At 43.1% G+C, this 23,550-nt stretch overlaps 1 protein-coding gene across 3 annotated transcripts in view; it reads right to left on the bottom strand.

Annotated features, from left to right (window-relative positions):
• Nucleotides 1-23,550, bottom strand: part of SLC6A11 (solute carrier family 6 member 11) — a 96,601-nt gene that overhangs the window by 11,603 nt on the left and 61,448 nt on the right. For all 3 annotated transcript variants that reach the window (XM_085073055.1, XM_085073054.1, XM_085073056.1), the window contains one exon: nucleotides 3,367-3,470. In XM_085073055.1, the coding sequence (XP_084929181.1) occupies nucleotides 3,367-3,470 (104 nt within the window). The remainder of the gene's footprint in view (nucleotides 1-3,366; nucleotides 3,471-23,550) is intronic.

Raw genomic sequence — 23,550 nt, 5'->3', positions numbered from 1 at the left:
CTGGCACCTCTGGCACTCACCTGAGCACCAGGCACACACATTCCCCTGGCAGGGCAGCCTGGCATCCCTGAGCTGCACAGCCAGGCATCAGCTCAGCCCCTGGGCCACAGGAGGCTTTGGCTCCCTCATCACCTCAGCTACTGGTCATTTGAACTGCTGTTTTGGGAAGGATTTTTTTCCCAACCATTTCAGAGTAAACATAATCTCTGTGGCACATCAGCTACCAATGGTCAGCATTTGCCCAGCAATGAAAAAGAGTGAATATTCCCATTTGTAATGAAGACTCAGACATGGACAAGTGCAGTGATGTTCACACTTCTTTCACGCCTGAACTCTCTCTAGCACTGCTCATTTGCACGGAAATACTTGCTGAAAATAGAATTGTAACTTTATTTATTTACTTTTCAGATGGAATTTCTTGCTGCATTTATGCCTAGCCAGGCCAGTTCAACACTCTGGATGTTTTACAGCAAATGGCAATCCAAAAGCAAGGAGTGAGGAGCACAGAGCCCTTTGTGCTCTGCAGAGAAATAGAACAGTGCAGCAGCACCTCTCTGACCTGCTCAGTGCATTTCAGCTCTGAAGTGACTCTGGAGAGACCCTCAGCCCACCTCTCTCACCTCAGCAGCTGCTGAGTTCAACACTGAGAAATTGAAACCGAGTGTGATGAAGCCCTGTTGATAAGAGAGGCCAGGAAGATGAATTTCAGAATCCTCTGGGGAGAAAAGAGAGATCTGCTTTGGGGATGCAGCCAGATGCTGCCTGTGCTGGGCACAGCCTGTTTGCTTCAGATAAGATTTGCTTGAGATAACTCCCAGCCTTCAAATGCAGCCTGAACAAGAAAGTATTTCCTTCTGAGGAATGCTGTTTGCAGGAGTCCTACCAACCCCTCAACTCCTGGTTTTTCCCCCAGAGGCAGATGTGTGTAACCTGTGGTCTTTTTTTCTCTGCTATGGGTAGAAAAACCAGAAGGTGGATCTGGATCCATTGATTGTGAAACCAATGAGTTTTAAAACACAACTGCTCAAGAGCCATTGGAAGGACAACATGAATTTTTCATGTGCACCCTTGGCAGGAGGACATCAGAGCCTGACTGAAGCCCAGACTGATTTCAAGTGAAAGGAAAACTTCAAATTTTTATGAAAACTTCACATTCTTCCAAATTAAATTCCTGCCAATCACCTGAATAATTCAAGATGTGCATCACTTCTCTTCTCCCTGCATGACAGGCAGGACAGTTCTGAAAATTCATCCTTCCTTAAGGAGCTTCTGGGAGAACCCACAGAGCCCTTGGCACCCCTCCAGTTCCTTCCTCACCTTTATGGATCTCCTCAAGACCAACTCCCTATTAAAAATTTCTCGTTTTCTCTTAGACTGGGATAAAACTTCAGGTCTTAAAAGTTTTGTCCATATGTGAAATCCCTCCTTTGTCCCCTGCTCCACAATGGGAACAGGGGAGCTGACCCTGGACTTGCACCTGGGAATGGATTTGGAATTCTGAGCTTGATAAAATATAAAGGAATCATCAGTTCTTTATTCCTTCCTGTTCCTGGCACTGCCAGTGCTTCCATTTGGATACAAACTGTGGGACAGCCAGGGAGCAGCTGGATTTGTGTCTTTCAGGAAAAGATGAGTAAGGACAATAAAACCCAAATTTCCTATTCAAAGATGTGAAGTGACTTTTGCAGTTAGTTCACAATGTTAATGAATTAAATCAGGTTTAAAACTTAAATTTGTAAGACCCACATGCAGTTGAGATTTTCCCATTTCCCACTAAAATACCTCTTGTGATTATTTCCCACTGCAGCTTTCCCTTAGGAAAAACAATCAGTAAAACAGAGCAGAAAAAGTCAATGTTCCAGTCAGACCGTGGGGATTGCAGGAGGCAAACCCACAGCTTGGTTTGATTTTTTTAAACTACTGGTTAGAATACAAAACTGTGCTTTTCACATCCCAGCTCTGTCCATGTCTCGCCCTGCTCAGCTCAGCCTATTTTGCACTTCCCTGCTGCCCTATTGCTTCCCTCAGCCTCCTCAAGAGCCACAAGTCAGGACACATCAACTTCCATTTCCTGGGAAATTTGGGAAACATTTTGTGAGTGGAATTGTGGAGCCTGGATGCACTGCAAGGTGCTCTGCTGCAGCATCTTGCTGGGCAGCTTGGGAGCAGAGTGCTCCCAGCTCTGGGGTGAGAGGGAAGGAAGGAAAATTACATAAGCACACACATCCAAATTCCTGCTTTTGCAGGGGTTACAGAGCCTCAGGAAAAGATTCCTGCAGCCCTTGAGGTGGGGGCAGTTTGTAGTTGGGAAGAAAGGGGAGAGAAATAGAAATAAAATTGAATCAGAGAGGAAAGGCGTGGTGCCTTTGCTAAAGCATCACTTGTATGAGGGAAAAGCTAATTAGGGAAATATAAAGGGAATTATAATAATAGTTAGGGAAATATAAGCTAATTAGGGAAAAGTTCATTAGCAGCTCTGAAGGTTGTAGGGGACTCACACCACTTCCTGCAGCAGAACATTTTGTCTTGTTAGGACATGGAACAAAGGAGGCATTTCCTAAAACTGTCTCCTGAACTCTCCAAGTAAAACTGTCATTTAGAATTTAAATAATTGTTGAAGGTTTGGGGGTGGTATATTTGGGGTTCCTTCACTTTTGGATTGTGTAATTTTCTTTACAGGAAAATGAAATTTTATGTCTCTGTCTGGAGACCATAATGGAGTCACTACAACCAAACTGTAGGAATTGTAGGAAAACAAACTCAGTAATTACTGATGCCAGAAGAAAAAAGCAGTGCTCATCTGGCTGCCCACGGCAGTAAGATGGAATGGGGATTTGGTGCAAGTCATGTCCTTTGGGCATTGATTCAGGAGAGGTTAAAACCTCCTGGCATCATTAGCAATTCCTTCCTTGAGAATACAGAGATAAACCATGAAATCCTTTTGTGCTCTGGGAAGAAACCTGCAAATTTCCCCAAAAATGGGGAAAGGTGACATTCAGAGTGTGGACCAAACCGAGATGAGTTTTAATGACCATTTCTGATAGCTTAAATAATGCACACACATGCAATGACACCTGTCTGAAATGCAGGAAAAATGAATTTTTCCATGCGATGTGAATCCCTGTGCCTACTGAGGGGTTGTGCAAGGGTCAGATATGGCCAAAAGGGATGGAAACACCACATTTTGGAGCAGAGCTCTGTGGAGCAGCTACAAGAAACATTACAGATCTCTGCCCTACAAAAACACTGCATGTGCTTATGGTTATTCACAGGGAGGGGAAGTGATTCCGAGTGAAATTCAGGGTGTGACACTTCCAGCCCTGCTGATTTCACCCCAAAGCAGAGCCCCAGTGGGGAAGGTGTTACCTGTAGCAGTTGTTGTTGTAGTTGTTGTAGCTCCCCAGGGCTGTCAGGCACCCCAAGCAGATGGCATAAGAGAAGAATATCTGAGTGCCAGCATCCACCCACACCTGGAGACAGAACAGGAGGAGAAATGCTCAAAAAACAGCAAGGAGAAATCACCCTCGTGCAAATGTTGGCTGTAAACTTGCACAGGCAGAGTCTGGCAAACCTTTTACAAATCACAACCCTAAAAAAACCAAAATGCTGTGAGTGAAATTCCCCTCCCCATCCTAAGGGTGTAAATAAGGAGTAGCTCAGCTGGTGCTTACAGGCTCAGCCTAAAGCAGAAAGGGAGACAGAATTCCTGGAGATGAACCTCACCCTTTAAATTCTTTAATGGCTTTATTAGCACTGTATGGTGTTAGTAATTGCAGCCTGAACAGAATCACCTGCATTTACCTCACTTCTGTTGGATAGTTTTTTATTCAAATTTAAAACCACAATAGTGTGAATAAATACTCAAAAGACAAAATCTGCCATTCCTAGACAACACATAAATTCAGCTGGGGAAACAGAAGGGATAGCTTATCCAGGAAAAGGATGCTTTTAGCAATATTTAATGGATCCAAAGGCACAAAGCCATGGTTCTGCTCACTGTACAATTCACAAGTAAAAGTTCTGTGGAGCTTAACGAGTCAGTAGCTTTGTAATGTCACTGTGGTAACATTTCTATCCCAAAGTGATGCAAACAGTTTGAAATCAGAGAAAACAACCAGGAAGCATGAGTTGATACAGTGAGATTCTTCTCCTCAGAGCAACCTCTGAACATTAATGAGCAGCTTTATTTCACTGTAAAAACACTGCAACAAAGCAATTGCTTTCCCTTGCCCAGTCTGGGTGTGTTCCCCAGCTGAAGGCACCCCTAAAACTCCTGCTTTTTCCATAAGAGTGGTGTGAAGCACCCACACCCTCCTGGCTGCATTATTATTTCCAACCCAATAAAATCCTGTTTTCCTGGGATAATGATCTCCCCAAGATCTTCTCTAAAGCAGAGCAACCAAAGCATCAGGCCTGACTGCTAACCAGAGGCAGTGGCTGTGCAGCCATTCCCTGCCCAGGTTTGAGAGAGGAAACAGAAAACACAGGGAAAAGGGAACACAGGGAATGATTTCAGAACTAATAACAGCCATCAAAGCCTCGAAAACACACAAAGGGGATGTGTTTGTTTTACATGTGATCAAGTGAGACCTTGCTCTGTGGAGCTGTTGAGTGTTTCTGTTTAGAAATAACATTAAGATCACATTTGATTTACATCAGTGGCTTAAAGGGTTTCATTGCTGTCACCCTGAATAAGACACAGCTGGTTACATCCCAGAGCTTCACCAGCACTGGGGAAAAACTGCACAGGGAGAGGCTTTTGACAGACAGGCTCTTTAACAAGACTGGAAGCTCCCAAAAAGCTGTAAGGAGCATGGGTCAGCTGAAAATGCACCATCTTCTGGGGGCCAGAAAAAAGCTGGGAAACTGGATCAGCACATGGATCCTTCCCTTCCTGCCCTTCCACAGCACTGAGGAGCAGCAGCCCCTCCTGATAATTAATCCAATCTAGCACTCACAAACTTGGGGCTTGAACATGTTTTATGGTTTCTATCAGCTCCTACTTGGGGAATGAAAATGTTTTAGGGTTTTTATCAGCTCCCACAGGTCTGGTTAGCCCTTGGAATGCCAGCCCTGCTGCAAATGGGGCAGAGCAGAGCTGTGGTGGGAGGGAGAAGCTCCAGAGCTGCTGGAGCAGAGACCACATCCTTCTGGAGGTCCCAGAGAGAAAAGCAGATCCAATTCTGGCCATAAATAGTCTGATTTCAAAGAAAACAAAAGCTGTGACATCCCACAGTGATTCAGCCCAAGAAGTGGCAAACACTTTATAAGAAACATCTTCTGCAGGGAAACATTCACATGCTCTGTCAAGGATTCAAGAGCCCTTTGTTTTTGTTGCACTACATGACATCAGTCTAGAAATCCCATCAGAACCTACAGCTGGTGTTTAAACAGGAAGGGGGAAGCAATTTTCTTTACTGAGTGGAATAACAGAATTTTCTTTACTGAATGGAATAATAGAATCAGCATCATTTCTATTGGGTTTTACACTCAGGACACCAGTGACATTTAATTTATGATCACCATTAATATTCCAATTTCAGGTTGCTAAACTGGCAAAAAAGTGATCAACGAAGTGGTAAAAAGGGACATAAATTTAGAAACCACAGGTAGATTTTCTGTAGCTGAAAAAACACAAGAGCTGGACTAAGTCTGGTGTATTTCTCCCAGACATGCCAACGCTTTAAAGCCATGCAGGTGACATTTCAGGCCATTCTCCACCTCCTTGCCCCAACAGCCAGGGAGAATCCAACCTTCAGCCCCAGACTGCAGAGCTCAGTTCATGGCTGGAGAACCTGGTGAGGTGCCCAAATTGTCCATTGGTCTGTGTCACCCTGGCATAGTCAACCCCAAAGTGCACCTCGGGGGAAGTTGTTCTCATCCCAGCTGGCAATGGGCACAGGTGAGCCCTTGTGGACACCACCCCCAAATCCAGGTGCCACCCAGGTGCCACCGAGATGCCACCCCAGCCCACAGCCACCAAACCATCTGGGGTTATTCCTGAGAGCACTGAGTCTGCCTTGGAGCAGAAGTTGTTCCCTTTTCCATGGCAGGAGCACAGCAGAGCTCTGCAGAACAATGACACCTGAAGGGTAGTGACACACAGGACACACAGGGACACACAGGACACTGCCAGCTAACCTGGGCAGCAGCTGGGACTAAAGAGGACATTTGTCTGCAAGGTGACACAGCTCAGCACTTTTCTGGCATCAGTAAAGTCCTGAGGAAAGGACCTGGAGCAGGGAACACTCTTGCTTTATGAACTTTGGACCTTGAAAAGTCTTTGGTCAGTGATAATTAATCCAATTTAAAATTCACAAATTTGGGGATTGACAATGTTTTGTGGTTTCCATCAGCTCCAGCTGGGGATTGAAAATGTTTTATGGTTTCTATCAGCTCCTGCTTTCAAAGATGGAACTCTTTGTTAGCTTGTTTCGTCTCATATAAAAGGTTTCCGTGCCAAAACAAGATTCAAATTGCAGCACAAAACCTTTGATAACTGACCCTAATATTTGAAAAATCCCAATGCCAAAGGACAGAACCTTTATATTGACTGTGCTATGTTATGTTTCTCACCCCTTCCAGCCACTCTGGCCCTGCCAGGCCCAGTGCTGAATATCCCATACTCAGCCTGCCTGGGTAACCTTAACTTGGCCTTCTTGGGGCAGGTCTGGGACACAATCTCCATTTCCAGGGGTATTTTCCCTGCCCAGGGAGATGAATGGAGCTGACAAACACAGGATGCTGCTGTCTGGAGGATCCCTGCCCTCCTTTGTTGCCCTGATTGTAGCTCATGCAGTGAAAGCAGGAGGAGGAAGAAAGGAGGGGATGTGCTGTAGTGCAGACAACAGAACCCTGCTCTGGAGAATTAGATCCTTTTCACGGCCCTGCTGTAAAGTTTCTATGGAATGTTATGGCCATAAATCACTTGGAGCAACCTTTTCTCACATGTTCCTGAGCTTGGCTATTCTCTAATGGGTGTCCAAAGCAAAGGACAGAATTACTGAGCACTCACTGTTGCAGATAAAGTGAATTAAAGTCACTTCTTGAAGAGCTAAAAAACCCCACAGTTTAACAAACCAACTTCAAATTGAAAATCCCAAAAAGAATGACAGCCCCTTGTTTTAGTCTCAATAGAAATGTCTGTGGGTAAGATGGGGTCGTGCCATACACTGAAAATAAAATAAAATAAAATAAAATAAAATAAAATAAAATAAAATAAAATAAAATAAAATAAAATAAAATAAAATAAAATAATAAAATAACTGAGGTTTCTGAAGCACGTGGCCAGGGCAGAAATAAATCCCTGTGCAAGGCTGAGCCATTTTTTGTGACGATCAAGCCCTGTGCAGTGAATTTACAGGGCCAGGCAAGGAGTGAGAGGGATAAAACCAAATATTGCATAACTGTCCTGAGCTGAGCTCAGCTGGGGCTGTGCCTGAGCAAAGCAGAGACCTCAGGGAAAACCTGTTCTGTGTTGATGTTGATTATTTCCATAATGCATGGAATAAAACCTCGTGGTGCTCACCTGGAGGGATATCTCTGAATTCCAGGGTTTACTCCAACTTTTTATATTTTGTTCAATGCAGCTGTGATGAAATCCTGCCTGGAATGCAGGAAGCATCTCCCAGGACACACAGCCTTTACCTGGCCCTTCCTGCAGCTCTTGGAGTCATGGCAAACAGCTGAATAACCCAAAGGTGTACAATTGTCCCATGGCTGGGGAACATGGGAAAATCAGGCAGCTATTGTCAGTCTGATCCTCCAAAAAGATATATAGGATTCTTTTTTTTTCTTTTTTTTTTTTTTTTTTTTAAATCTTCTGTTTTCACCTGAGAAGGTTCATTTTACACCCCAGGGGTGTATCCACTTTTTTGTTTTTTCGCTTCATTCTTAACAGCAAGATTGACCACAAAATCTCAAAGCATCTTTAACTCCAGAGTGGTTCATGACAATCCCTTCATGAAGCACTGCCTGGCAATATGGGAGAGCTCACAGGACAGTTAGAGGCTGTGCTTGCTCTTTAAAACATGATGTTCCAAATGTTGACAGTCATTTATTCCCCATTTTGTTATCAGAGAATGAGCAATCACTTCAGGTTTTCTTTTAATTTAAATTATTCATCACTTTTTGATGAAGCTCAGCAGTGTTTGTCTTTTAAAAAGCAGTTTGCCTTCGGTTTCAAATGAGAATTTTAAAAATAAAGCCTTGCTGTTGGGAGATAATAAATGAAATTTCAAGGTTAGGGCATCGAATAGATGCAGAATTTTATCACAAATGCCTGAATAAAACAACCTGCTGCCCAATAGGTTTAGAAACCACCAAAATGTGAGGTCTTGATCTGGAGGGAGCACCTGCATTTAAAGTGTAACCCTGTTACACATGGGGCAATTAACAACTTGTTTAATTAGGAGCACTAAGAGAAGCTTTTGGAGAATCAAACCATTCCAAAAGTACCTTCCAGACGTCTCTCTAACAGAGGTTTCCTTCCTCTGCTCTGCAGTGAGGTTGGGGTGCTCCAGGGAGTGCCAAGTGCAGCTCCAAGCACTGCTGGAGCAGCTCACAACAGGGCTGGGAATTCCTGACAGAAACGATAGGAAAGGCCAAAAGAAATGCTAAAAAAAAAAGAAAAAAAAAGAAAAAAAAAAAAAAGAAAAGCTATTTCTAATTGCTTTGGGAAGAAGGCAAAGTCGCAATTTCACCATCTCCCTTCATCTCCTGGGAAGTTCTTTTCTCCAAGTGGATCATTCAAGTTGAAACACCTGACTGGAAAGAGCTGGGACTGAAAACCACCTCAATCCCAGGGAATTCCTGGGAATTTCTGGGAATTCTGGGGAATTTCTGCTTTCACCCCCCAGAAACAGAGCCCACCAGGATGTTCTGACCTTGCTGAATTCCCCACAGTGTGAGCTTTAGTATTTTCTAGTCACAACCCTCCTTTTCCCAGTCTCAGATTCCAGCTCTCTCTAGTAAAGGACAATATTATCCCCAAGATGAGCTTTTGGTGGCACCAGGAAAGTAAGAATTCTGCTGCTCTCAGAGTTCCTTCACAGCACAGGGTGATGTGCAATGGAAACAATCACTCCCTAAATTGCAGTTTCATACATTCCTCTACTACAAGTTCCATTTTTATGTATATATAAAAATGTATCTTCCAAGAAAAATGCTACAAGAGGCAGCAGTGGAGGATTGAGCATTTTACCTCTGATCTTACTCCAGTAAAGTGATTTTTTTCCAGCTTTCTCATGATGAAGAACATTCAGCTCCATCCCAGCCTTACCTGCTGGGCCTGGTGTGGCAGCAGGAGAGGGCATGGGGTGCTAAATAGGCAACATTGCTGCTTTTTATGACACTTCCCACGTTCCTCAAGATGAAAAATGTTCTATAGTCACATTGTACCTACATACACACACAGACAGAGCTATTTGGGACACTTTCACCACAGAATGCTTTGTTCAAGGAAGGCAGGAGAGGCTGAAGCACCTCATCTGCCCAGGCCATGAGGAGGAACATGCAGCACCCTGAGATTCTGCTGCACAAATTCAAAACACAATCCTCTGCCATCAGCCCAACTCTCTGGGTGAAGGCAGGAAAAAGAAAATTAGCCACTTTGCATTTACTCTCCAGTCACTCTTTTGCAATCAAGGGAAATTTTTTCTTCAATAGCAGCTAACAGAGAAATCAGCTGAATGTCTGGGCTGTGCAGCTGCCAAAATACAGAATCCAGAGGTCAAGGTTCTGTTCTATTTGCAAAACAACCCAAACACTTGGAGGGTGCAGACGTTCAAAGGGAATAAATCCATTCCTTGCATGCATCCTGCTGTTTCCTCACTAGCACTACACTGATTAGATCTTATTCCTATCAGTCCTGCAGGCAAAATCAAACAGGGGAGAATAAACTTCATTATTTCAATTTTCCCACATAATCAACACAGTTATTTGACCTGCATAGTTTTTCATATTTGACTATAAGATAGTGTTGGTATATATTTAGGTTTTTTTTAAAAATCCTACGAATCTTCTCAGCTGAGTTAATTTAAAAGACATTTTGTGTTTAGAAATCATACCAAAAAAAAAGTTATTTCACAAGCTTAAACTACTTAGTCCCAGTGAAAACCTTTTTGCTGAGTGTGAAAATATGGTTTCTGCTTGGTACCAAAATCTTGGGTCACCCAGTGAGTTAAACAATTATAACACAATTTAAAAGAAACCTTTTTGAGTAGAATATTGCTTTAGCTACAGACCCAGGTTAAAGCTCTGAGGATTTTTAGGATGCTCTTCACAACAAACGACTCTGGATGTCGCTGCCTCAACAAATACACTTCCAGTGATGATACACCTTACATCTGATATATTTATTTCCCAGTGAATATGCCCCTTTAAAAGGAAACTTTCAATGCCTGTTATCCTCTCTCCATTTATTGAACCTATCCTAGAAGTGTGAATGTGGAAAAAGAAGGCTGTAAATCAGACTATCCACTGCAAATGTGCCTGGGGCTGCTGGCAGTGGCAGCGGCTCTGACAGGCACTGATGTAAAAGTGCTTGGTGTGATGTTGGACAAGTGCAGCTCAGCTCCTCCAGGCTCATCCAGATGGCAAGAGCAGCACTCAAATATCCCTCAGTGATCTCCGTGCAGCCTCAGCTCCAAGGAGTTGTGGCTGAGGGCAAAGCTGGGCTGTCTGCAGAAAAATAAAGGAATAAACCCACTGGATCCAAGCAGGCTGGCACCGACCAGTTACCTAAAATAAGTTTTTTAGCCCCTGCCTCCTGTCCCCAAATGCCTTCTTGGGAATAAAAAAAAAAAAGAAATTATCTCTCTCGACTCAGTGGGAAATGCCATTAAATGGGGAACTGAACCCAAACAAAATATGAGCTGTGCATTGTGGGGAGGCAGCGACAAAAATGTTGCATTTTGGATGCGGGAGTGAGTTTGTTGGTGAAGTTTACTAGCCAGGGCTTTGGAAACAACACAGCTTCTGAAAGCAGAGCCTTCATTAGAGCAGGAAAACACCACCTAAACGGCCAGGCAGAAAATGGCTGAATTAAGCTCTTTCTCCCTCTCTTTAATGCTAGTGATTCTCAAAAGATTCAAAGTAGGTTAGGGGAAGAATGAAACAGCTATGTTTCTAGTGTCTACCTGACAACAGCTTTTGTAGGAGTGAATAATTACATGAAAATCACTTCCTTTCCACCTCTCTTTGGGATTTCTGTGGGTTGCTAGGCAGTCTCTCTCCTACCTTCTGCTAATGTTACTTCCAGAGGGCTGAATGCAGTATATTCACTGGGGGAATGGAAACTCGGGGGGAGAAGGACCTAAATACTCGGAGTTTTGTTTATTCATTGCTGCCTTTGGAGCCCAGCTCTATAGCTGGGATCACTTTCCAGGTATTGAAATGCTAATTTCCCGAGGTGCTGCTGGCAGCCAAGGAGCACCCAGTGAAAATGGGACAGGACCTTCCAGAGCAGTTGCATGTTCCTGTGGAAAGTCAGCTGCTGGAGAAAAGCATGCTGAGGGTCCTTCAGGGACGGACTGAGGGAATTCTTTTCCTCCCTCACTGCTCTTCATGGCTGCCCCTAGATCCCTGGAGTGTCCAAGGCCAGGCTGGACAGGGCTTGGAGCAACCTGGGACAGGGGAAGGTGTCCCTGCCATGGCAGGGGTGGAACTGGATGGGCTTTAAGGTCCCTTTTAACCCAAACCATTCTGTGATACATTAGAAAAGAAATAAACTTCATCCAAAAGAAACTTCTCCCATGCAGAGTGCTGACTGAGATTGATGCCTTAGGATTTAAGCTTCTATATTTTCCATGTATATGTAATCCTGCAGTGTATAACTCTAGGCTCCACACAGGGTGCTAAGCTGCTGTTCTCTCATTTTTCGACAGAACAATTCCTCTCGAAGCTCCAAACCCAAGGACACCTCACTGTCTCAGAGCTCAAGATATGTAAACAGCAGTGAATTAATTGGGGAGCAAACTTGGAGTAACTGACTTCATCTCCTGAAGTTGTAATTGGAGGATTAATCCCTGATATGCAAATAGACAAAACTTATAAAGTATGGAAAACTCATGACCTTATAAAGAGCTTAAAAAGTATGGAAAGCTCCTGACCTGCTGTCCATTCTGGGTGTAGCCCTGGCTGGGCTGTGAGTGCTCTGAATGCACCTAAGGCCTTCAATAACTAACTGCTTTTATTCTCCTAACCTTGCCCAGCCTCTGTTTTAGGTAAGCCCCTCAAGGCACCAAGATCCCTGGGGCTGGAATGCTTACAGAGCAGGGATGAGTGGGAAGGACAGCAGCCAAACCCAGTGCAAGGCTCTGAGGACATTAAAAAGTGTCTTTGATTTCCAAACTCCCATTTCAGTCTCCTGAGCCTGAGATTCTCTTTGATTCTGGCCTTATCACTTCTCATCCTCAAAGCTCCCTCACTCAGCCTGGCACAGCAGGAGACAGGGAAGAGGCCAGAGGCTTTGGATTCACTTCCCAGGCAGTATTTTCTGAGGGTGGGATTCAAATCCCTTGAAATGTGTACCAGTTCTTCATTACTTTAATTCTGAAACATAGAGTATAAGGTACACAGTATAATTCATTCACAGGTATCATTCATTTTAAAACATTTATATCCTTATGATAATGAGATTTTTTGGTGGGAAAAAAGGTATCTGGAACAGTTCTTTTGTGTCTGAGTGATACAAAACTCAAAATTGTCTTTGGTGAATTGGTAGCTTAAATTTGGGAATCTGGCAAACTGGAAACATTTTTAGAAATGTGTTGATATTTAATCACAAGATCTCTTTTTAAAAGTTATAGGTAAGAGGTAAAACATCATTAAATCCCAATATCTCTTGGGAGCAGCACCTTTTTCTTCACTGACTCATTTCTCTTAAGTGAAACGTTCAGGATGCTCTGCATTGTTCCTCTGGGCTGTGCTGAGTTCTTGGGGATGGAAAACCATCCTCATCCCACCCTCTGGGAAGGTAAAATCACTAACTGCTGAGCATCCCCACGCTCCAGTTTGCTGTAGAGGCCTCTTGCCTTAAAAGCAACAAAAGTTTTGCCTTCTCCTACATTTTTACTATATAAAGCTTCAGGCATTTGGAATTAAAATTTTTTTTTCATTCTGTGCATGATATGGAAAAAGCACAAAGAATAAGCATTGCCTTTCTTTCTCCAGAATTTACCAGGTTTCTTAGGCAGCCTGTTAATGTCATTTCCTATCAATGATAAATAAAGATGCTAATTTTTTAAAATAAATGCAGGAAGTGCAGGCAACTAATTTTTAAAATGAGGGTGCTGATTAGTGTTCCACTTTACTGAAACACTACCAGCAAATGCCCTCAGAATGAGAGATTTGGCAGCTCCATAATGCACTTAAAAGAGTTTCAAAATGTTTACACTCAATTGCACTGAGGCATTGATGGGAGAGGTGATCCTGATTAATTTCTGTGCTGTTCTGAATCCAAACCAGGGTGGGTTTAAGGTGTTTTTTCTGCAAATATTCCATTTGTGTTCCATTTGCTAGAAAGCAGGGCTCTGGCTTGGAGGTTTTCAGGGAGATTTAGCAAACCAAGTGAGGTTTCATTTCCTCTCAGCAAGTTCAAGATGCCCAAGTGCTGTTAGATCTGCTCAGCTGGAATATCCCAGTGACAAAACAACCCCTTCTCCAACGGCTTTGTTATGAACTCCTCTTATTCTCTTTATTTTCTCCTTCAGCATCCTTGCAGCCTGAGGAACACTGGAGAAGCCAAACACAGCGTTCAGCCCTGAGATCTGAAGTGTTTGCAAAGGGGAAATGCTCTGGTTGTGAATCATTATGCAAAGATTTCACTCAGAAAGGAAGAGGAAGTTGTGCTTGGGTTATGTAACTTTAGGTGAAATGTTATTTAATCTAACTTCTTGAAAAATAGTAATTCTCAAGAATTCTTTCTAAGCCCCCTTAAGAATACTTATCTATAAACTGCACTTCTGGTGAAGGATCTGAAAGGATCAGTTCAAAACAGAAGAAAATACAGTTATAGAAGGGTTAGGATAATTGGATCTTTAATTCTTCCTCTCATTGAAAACAGCCTAAACCTTGTATAAATATGTGATACCAAAAGATACTCCCAGAGAGTATTCTGTTTATGCTGGGAAAACAGAATTTCTGCCTCAAGAACAAACCATTTGCACCACCAAAGAAAGCCACACATCAAAAACATTGTTTTTTCCCAAAAACATTGAATTCCCTCCCTTCACAGGAGCCTGTTTCTCTGTCGGACTAATTTGGGGAATGAAAACCACTCCATTAAGGTTTTTCCTGCTCTTCAGGGATCCCCAGGGATTTCCAGTGAGTTGGAAATCCACATTTCACCTCTAACATCTCTAATGTCTAACTCATCACGTGAAAATTTCTATGTTGAAGGTAAACTCCCATTTAGCACAGAACAGTTTAAAAAAAAATAGAAAAAAAAAAGGACACTCAGAAGAGAAAGAATCTGCTGCCTCACTTATGCTTAAAAATTTTGCATTTTTGCATTTCCAACAGGTGAAGCTTCTGCAGTGTTGGAGCACAAAATTCCAAGGAAATTTTCCCATCAATTTCCAGGAGCCAAGATTTTACCTGGCTGGATTTTACAGAATTGGAATTCATGAAACCAAGAAATGCAACTAAAAGACTGGTTTATTGGCTTCTTTTGCTTGCAGAAATATTTCTCAAGCTAAATTAAATATTGAGGAGTTAATATATATATATTCTACTTCTCTAATGGAGCATTTGGCAAAAGATGGGCTTGAGGACATAATATGCAGAGCAAAAAATTTTTTAAAAATACTCATCCCTTACATTATAAAGACTTTAAAACTGAGTTGGGCTGGAATAATCAAATGCAGGCTATAAATACTCATCTAAATAAAAAACAGCCTGCAGGAATTTATTCAAATTTCCTAAAGAGTAAATCAAAGTTTATCTCACAACATGTTCATTACAGCTTTGCTCCCCTCAGAAATCCCTTAGAGGATAAAACAATCCCCTGACTGCCAATCTCTTGCAGGAGGAACCCTGAAGGTGGCACTGGGGTATGAGGACAATTGGAGAAAATAAGGAAAAATGAACTTAAACAGAGACTCTCCCCTTGGATAAACCATCACAAAGAAGGAGAAATTCCCTGCTAAGGTCCCTGCCTGACCTTAGCTCACCCGAGGTGTTGATTGTGACTCTCATATGTACACAAACACCTCATTAACTCCTGCTAAAATGAGCTGCCTTTGAGTTGAGAGTTTTGCCAAGGAATACCTGGCAGTGATTTGGTTTTGCATACCAAGAACACAGTTTTTTCCCCAGGTTACATCCTGCAGTGGGCTCTACCAGCTCTACTTTAATCCTTGGATGAGGGTGTGACAGGCACTGTCCATCCAGAGCAAGACCAGAAAAACCCAGTAGAAACACCACTTAAAATGTGCCCTTCATGGTTCTATTCTTTTTTCTTGTTTATTTGTTTTTTCTCACATTTTCTACAGCAGCAGCTCCAGCATTAAAGGCTGTTTGGGGCAATCAGTGCACTGAAGATTTCATTCCCACTTTCAGATCAGATCAAATCAGATCCCATCCTTCATGTTGGGGAAGATGGCATTGAGGCTGAGCTGTCTTTCCCTGTGTGATAAATACATATCATAATGTTGGCTTTTCGCAAATATTACAATAAATACTATGTGCATGATTTTAAATTTTTTTACAAAAGTAGCCTTGCTGTAAAAAATAACTATATAATAATGACTAATGTCTTTCTTTCTAATGCTAGCTGAGCTTAGATGTAGTAACAAAATAGCTATTATAGTTCTGTTAAAATGCTTAAACTACCTACTTAAACTAAATAACATCTAACAAACAAACAAACTTTACCACTGACATTTCAGCTATCAACCCCTGCTGTCTACAAAAACCACAATCTAAGAGAAACAACAAAACCATTAAAAAAAACTATGAATACTCTGAAGAAGCGTATCCAAAAAAAGCTAAGCTAAGCAGTTCCCAAAACATGCAAACTAATTTGAAAAAAAATTAAATATGCATAATTATTTATGAATATGCATTAAACTAAAAAGTATGTAAAAAGTGTCTCTGTCCATACCAAGCATGCTTTTCAACTGAATGCCAAGCACCCAACGCTGTACTTCTGCTTATATCTATCCCCTATTGTCTTTTATTAAACTTTCTAATCCTAACAAAAGAGTAAACCTCATTTTTCACACCTGCCTGCAGCTCCTGCTCCCCCAGCCTGTGCTGTGGGTGGCTGCAGGTTGCAGGTGGTGGTGTGGAGATGCTCTGTGGCTCCATGGCAAGCAGGGCAGCAGCCAGCAGAGCTGATCTCCCAGCCCAGGGCATCGCCTCTCTCAGCGCTGCCAGCAGCACTGCCAGCCCGCAGGCACAGGGAGCTGGAGCTGCCCTGCCTCAGGAGGAGCAGATTTCCCCTCCTCAGGCACCCTGGCACTGAGCCCTGGGTGGCACCTCCTGCTGGAGTCTGGCCCAGCTGCTGGAATGGTGCCACGGGCAGCTGCATTGCAAAAATTAACTAACCAACTGAGCTTCTGTAGCGCTACCAGTGCAGAATTCATCTCACTCTCTCTCCACAGCCTGCTCCTTCTGGGCCTTCTATACTTGGAATTGGAAACAGGACAGAAGCTGCTGGTAAAGCTTAGAAACTGCAAACAAAAAAGATAAACTCCCTCCAAGAGAGATCATTGTTCCTAAGGGTTTTTTTAAGTGGTCACAACCACGTGGTTGAAGGTGAAGGAAGCCTATTTCTATTTTCAACGCCACTTTGGAAAAAATCTGTCACCACCAGCTCTTTAGAAACTTGAGCAATTGTGGCTTAAGAAAGTCACTGCTGGAAAAATCTCTAGGGAACAACCTCCTGGAAGGCTGAGGGGACAAGCTGAGCATGAGCCAAGAGTGTGCCCTGGAGCAAAGACCAGCAGCATCCTGGGCTGAGGACACTGAGGGAGGTGGGGGATCCTTTCCCTCTGCCAAAAGCCACCAGTTCTGTGCTGGGGTCCCATTAAAGAGAAACAGAGACTTTCTGGAGGCCAGTGAAGGGCTGCAGGTAGGATGGAGGGACTGGTGAGTCTGACATGGAAGCAGAGGTTGAGAGATGGAAGTGCTCAGGGGGATGGGATCAATGTGAATAAATAAACACCTGGTGGGAGGGAGTGAAGCAGAGGGAATCAGTGACTCCTCAGGGGTGCTGATAGAAGGACAAGAGGCACAAACAGACACAGCAAAATCCATTAAACTTCAGGAAAAACTGTTCTGGAGAGAGTGGTCCAAGCTGGTTTGCACAGTCAAGTCTCAGGTTTGCTCAGAGAGCTTGTGGAGCCAGCAGCCCTGCAGAGCTCAGACCATGGCTGGATGTGCTCCTTGGGGCAGTGGCTTCATGGCTGGGCTCCATGATCTTTAGATCTTTTCCAACCTAAGTGATCCCATGGTCCTGAACAACCTGCTCCAGCTGAATCTGCTCTGGGAGGATCTATTCAAACAAGGATTTTCTGAGCTGCTGGGATTTGCTTCCCCTGATTTCTCAGCAGGGACACACACTGCCCCTGCAGGGTGACACCCCAGGACTGGGAAGCTCCCAGTGCAACTGGACAGAAACCAGCCAGAGCCCCAGGCTGTGTGTGCAGCCTTGTGTTTAACAGTTCCCAATTGGCCCATCCGTAATTAATTGAATTAATTGATACTTGCAGCCTCCCACATCCTCCAGCAGCGAGTTCCACCATTTAGTTATTCATTGTGTAAAAAAGCACATTCTTTTGTATTGCTCTAAACCCACTACATCTCCATTTTTATAGACTTTTGCCAAGCCCAAGGCAGGCTTCCAGGAGGACCTCCTGAGTTCCTGGCTGAGTGCCACCCAAACAGGGAATGCTGCCTTGGCTGTGGGACCACAAGGGCTGTGCTCTATTTCCAGGTTTGACAGTGTGTAAAAGCTTTTTTTTTTTTCTTTTCACAAAAAAAACCCCCACCAGTGACTGTTGGGTGTATAGTGCCCTACACTGCTATTTAATGAGCATCACCAATAAATACAAATCTCTGAACAGCCACTCCAAATCCCTAATTTTCTACAATACCACCAACACTGAGGTCCAGCTTCCAGTTATTAGCCACTGAATAACTCTACTATATTTGATTTATTTAAAAACCCTAATTTATTGTCTAAAGACCAAAAGGGAAAATGTTTTAAATGTAACAGAAATGTCTCTAGAAAATCCCTCAACTCAAACCAGTGTTTAATAAACCCATTAAAAAGGCCAAGTGACAACTTCTGAGCCTCCATTCTGTTACACAAAGAAATGCTTAATTGAAGGCAGCATTGATTTCATGCTGCCCACAGAATAGTCTAAATATTGCCCTTCACAAGCATAATAAAAACTGAGTGCTTAGGCAGAATAAATACTAAAGACACAATTAAAAGTTAATTATCTTTTCTGAAGTAACCTCAAAACAGAGAAATGAAATCTGGGGCAATGCATTCCTTCAAATATTGGTACTGACAGTATGGGTCAACAATCCAAAAGGACAGACAAGAAAGCATTTAATTTTATTCCAATTTAATCTCATTTCAGTCACTCAGCCTTCCTCAAAGCCACAGATGTGGATAATCCCATCCTAACTCAGGAAAACTTGGCCCAGAAAACTATGAAAAGCCCTAAAGTTAACCTAGAGCATTAACCACTTTATGAAAACATCCTTTTTTCATTTGAGAGCTGTCATTTTCTGTTTAACATGATTTTACAGAATGGAAAGGATTCAAATTACTATCAAGACACTGAAACAAAACCATCTTTTCATGTTAGCTGCAGAGGATACTTATTTAGCTATAAATACAAAACAAATCATGTTCAGTCAGTGCAGAGGTCACCCACTGTCCTTTCTTAATCGTTGCCAAAAGCAGAGGTTTGGGGAAAGATTACAGCAGCAAATCCCAATTTCAATGTGGGCAGTTAAATGCAGCACAATTCAAATGGCTGCAGCACAGTGCCATGGGAATGATCCCCAAAGGTGGTTTGCTCTTCCCAGTGTCCCCACAGGAACCTGGGAATGTCCACACCTCTCCTAGCCTGCCCCACGCCCTGCCTGGGGTCACAGTGGGTCAGGGACACCCCCAGATGTCTGCAGGACACCCCCAGGAGCACCCAGGGGAGGAAAACCAACCAGTATCTGCAAACAGCACTGGGAGGTGGATGGATGTGTCCCCTCTGAGCACAGCAAACGCAAAGGAGTTCCACCATTGCTCATCTCCCTCAGCCAGGACAATTCTGGGGAGCAAAAGGAGGAATCCACCAAGGCCACCTCAGCACTGAACCCTCAGCAGATCAGTCCTGTGGCAGCACAAGCTGTGAATTGTTTTAGAATACTGAGCTTTGCAGTGACCTCCTCTGAAATGCAGGTCACAAAACCTTATAAATTTATTTACTGCAACCTCAAAGACTCTAGAGCCACCAGCAGAAACTCAACATTTTTTCCTGTAGCCTCTTCCTCAACTTCCACCAATGACAAAGTAGTGAGCAAGCAACAGGCAGTAAGTTTGGCATTGTACACAACTGTGGAATTACTGAAGTTTAAAACCATCTCTGCCCATAATCCCAGCTGCCATGGTGGGAATCCCACCAGCATAGCTATGGACGGTGTGAGACCACAGCTCCCAGGGGGGAATTTGGGCTGGGCAGGGCCAGGGAGAGCAGGAATTCAGTGGTTGCCAGGGCAGCACTGCAGAGGTGATAACCCAGGGTGGCCCTGCTGCCCCTGCCTCAGAGGATTGAGGTTTCACTGCTGCTCAATGGGGGCTGCAGTTTGCTTGGAGCCAAACCAGAGCTTGGCACCCACCCAGCATTTCGTGCCAAGAATCCCCGAAATTACTTCAGCAAGCCCAGAGCAACAATTTGTCCAATCAATCTGTGATTTTAAGAATCAATTTTTTTTTAAAATGCATTTGGGATTTGTGGTTGTTCTCAGTTACAAAGCACTGAGATTCCCCCTGCCAGTTTAGGGAATTTCACGTTCCTGGGTAAGGAGCTGCTGACAGCATCCAGCTCCACCAGGGGCTCAGCAGACAGCAAAATCAGAATGAGCTCCCTAGATTATTTGTATAAATAAATACAAGGAGGGATGGAGAAAGACAAAGTCATAAAGCAAATTTGGTTTAGACCTTCAGGCATGAGCTTGTGTTCTGTTCCCTGTGACAGATTTGTCTGCGAGAAGTTAATTAGGAAAACAAACAATGCACTGCTGATATCCTGGGCTTGTTTTAAAGGTTTATCTGACTTAGGGCTGCTTTAGGACTGGTTTAGGGCTGATTGAGGGTTGATTTAGGGCTGGTTCCACCCCACAAACACCTTTAGTGCCATGTCTGTCCCTCAGAATCACCCCTTGCATATTCCCCCTCCATCTGGAGAACCCTTGGCTTCTGTCTGATGCCTCCAACCTACAGCATTCCCTACAACAGTGTGGAAAGAGACAAAAAGGGGCTCTGGGTTTGTTTCTTTCCCTTTCTCACTTGCTGGCAACTCATTTAGTCTTGCACTCTTCAACTTTGCATTTTGGTAATATGGACTCATCTCTTACCATTACTTGCCTATGTATGACCATGGAACTAAAGCAAAAATTCAAGTCTGAGCATAAAAGAAACCAAACCAAATCAAACAAAAAAACCAAACCAAACAAACCAAAACAAAAACACCAAACCAAACAAACCAAAACAAAAACACCAAGCCAAACAAACCAAAACAAAAAAACCCCACCACACAAAACCCACCTAAACTGCTTAAAAACAAAACTACTTAAAAATTTGCAGCTAAGTGGAGTTACAGGAATTCAAAAATGCATTTACCAGAGATATAGTTGTACTGAAAATCATTGTCTGGTCAGTGTCTCAATGCACAAGGAGGTAAAGGAAGCCCTGTGTTATTGAATTCCTGCCTGATTCGCTCAAGCTGAGGTGTCTGCTCTGCTCTTGGTCATTCCAGGTGCTCCCCAGGCCCAGAGCAAAGAGGAATTTACAGGACTGATGCAAACAGTGGGGAACCAAAGCCCACTTTTCCCTGTGCACTGCTGGGAGAAGCAGCCCTGCTGGATCTGCTGCCCCTGCAGCACCTCACTGGCTTTGTTGTGCAGATCAAGGTGCAAATTTTAATTTATAATTCCTCCTCCTCTGCCCATTCCCTGCCTTCCTAACACAGCAACTCCCCAAGGACTGATCCCCACCTATAGATTTCCAGTGCTGCCTTCATTTCCCAGCTCAGTTCTGCTCACCTTCATGGCTGGATAAACAAATTCCCTGATCCCCCCAGGCTGGGAAAGTCCCAGCTTTGCTGCACCTTTTTGTGAGCATCCCCAGAGTCACCGTGTTGTTTTATTATTTTACACAGAGGGATTTAGAGCACTTTCAAAGCCCGAGTTGTTTTTGGAGTGGCAGGAGCTGTACACCCAAGCGGTGAATTTTAGTAAACAAGCCACTCAACATTCACTGCAATTCTGCTGGGAGCCTGGGCCTTTTTCAAGAGAGCTGGCCAGTGGAAAACCTTGCATTTATGCCACAGAGCTGGCAGAAACGTAAAGTAAAACTGAGATGGAGACAAAAAAGCGCTGGGATAAAAAAATGCCTTTCAGAAACTGTATTCAGGAGCTTGCTTCATGGCATTTGGGGCTGCTGAAAGTACTGACAGTGATCAAATGTTGAATTTTGCACCAGAACGGAGCTTCAATTTAAATTTCTTTGCAAATTTGTGTGAAACATAAAAGCATTTGGCCACAAACTGAAAGGTTGTTTCGAGAGGCCAAATGTTATTTCTCCATTTTTTAAATGAGGCATTTGATTTTCAATTCCTAAACAAGATTTTGTTTTAAAATGTAATAATAAGTAAAAGATTAAGATGTTTAAAATAAAAACACTTTTTAAAGCTGTGGTTTGTGTGAAATGTTTTCTGTTCGTTCTGCTAAAATATCAGTTTGCAAACACAGAAATGGAGTGCAGAGTCCCCAGGAACCAAACCCCATCTCCCATCCTTTAGGAGTTCAGTTGCACTTTTTGATCCCAGTGCTCTCTGAAAAGTTCACAAACTGACCCCAAACAAGTGAGAAATCACTGAACCTTCACCCCAAAATGCACCACCATCTGCAGCTTTCCTGCCAGGTTGGTAACACATTTTCTCAATGCATTTTATTCCCTCTCTGCTTGCAAAAGTCAAACATTTTCTTCCCTTTTCCTTATTTCCAGACTTAAATTGCAGCAGCAGCCTAGGGCTGACCCTGGTGGGACAAAGCCATGTTATTGCCTTTAAAAAACGTTAAAAACATTTTAAAAAACCATGAAAACATTAAAAACATTAAAAAAAAAAAAAAAAAAGACAAAAAGCTATTTCTGCAGCCAGGATTCTGGGGAAAATTCTGGGTAAAGCTCAGTTTATTGAGCCTCAGTTTTTAAAGCAGCTGTCTATAGACATCCATAAGGGAAAATATGTTTGCATATGGAAACTGAGCCTCTGCCCACAGCTAAGGAAGAGATCTCAAAAACATTAATGACCTTTGTAGGAATTCCTGGATTACAAAGTTTTCTGGAATGTCACACATGAAAATTGATTTCTTTAAAGACTCATTTCAGAGGAAAGGACGTGAAGAGTCACACAATGCACCACCCTCTGCCAGGGCAGGTTTTTGGGGTGACAATTCTGCTTTTCTGCAGATATTTACCCTGCCTGCTTTTTGTTGGGTTATTTGGTAACTTAACTCTTATTGCAGTTCTACGATGGAAATAAAAAGAGTCTCAGAAATGTCAGGGGGATTAGAAGCTTTTTTTTTTGTACAGGTCTTGAAATAATAATCTTTAGGATTTTTTTAAACAGCAAATTCCAGATTTTCTGCAAGCAGCACATCATTCCACCATTGTAGTAATCTTATATTTTTCCTTTTTCTCTCATTCTTCTGGAATAATGGGATTGAGAAGAATCCTACTAGCAATTCTTAAAATAACTACATTTGCAGTGCCTCTATTTCTGTGGCATCTTGACTCCCCTTGTCCCAGAAATAGCATGGAATATTTCTTTGCTTCACTTATTGACTGCCCCCACTGTGTGCAAGCTCCCTTATTATCATTTCCTCATTAATACCCATCTGTCACTTAGCATTCTTTTCTTACTAATTCTTAATTTCATCTGAAGCATGTATTTTTAACAACAGTTTTTCTCTGCTAGGAGACTGGACTCCTAAAGCAGCCGACAGGGTGAAGTCATTGGTATTAGTTGTAATCCTTTAAATATTCCAATTTAGGCCAAAAAATGCCTCTTGAAGTCTCCCTTGTATTTCTTTCTGTGTTCCACCATGGAAACAGTGGGCAATCTCTGGCTGTCATGGCCACACTCCGGGTTAATGTGTGGATCCTGTCTCCCTCCAGTGGCACATTGCACCAGCCATGAAATCTGAGATCAAAATGCAATTAAAGCCCCTCAAACTCAGATGATGTCTCTCCACTGCCAGGGGTGCTGAGGGGTCGCAGGGAGAGCTGGAGGAGATCCCTTGTGGCCC

This window comes from Lichenostomus cassidix, chromosome 12, assembly GCF_008360975.1.
Source record: "Lichenostomus cassidix isolate B80296 chromosome 12, HeHo_3.0, whole genome shotgun sequence".
Lineage (NCBI taxonomy): Eukaryota > Metazoa > Chordata > Aves > Passeriformes > Meliphagidae > Lichenostomus > Lichenostomus cassidix.
Note: the sequence above shows the minus strand (reverse complement) of the source record. Positions and strands in the feature narration are given on the sequence as shown.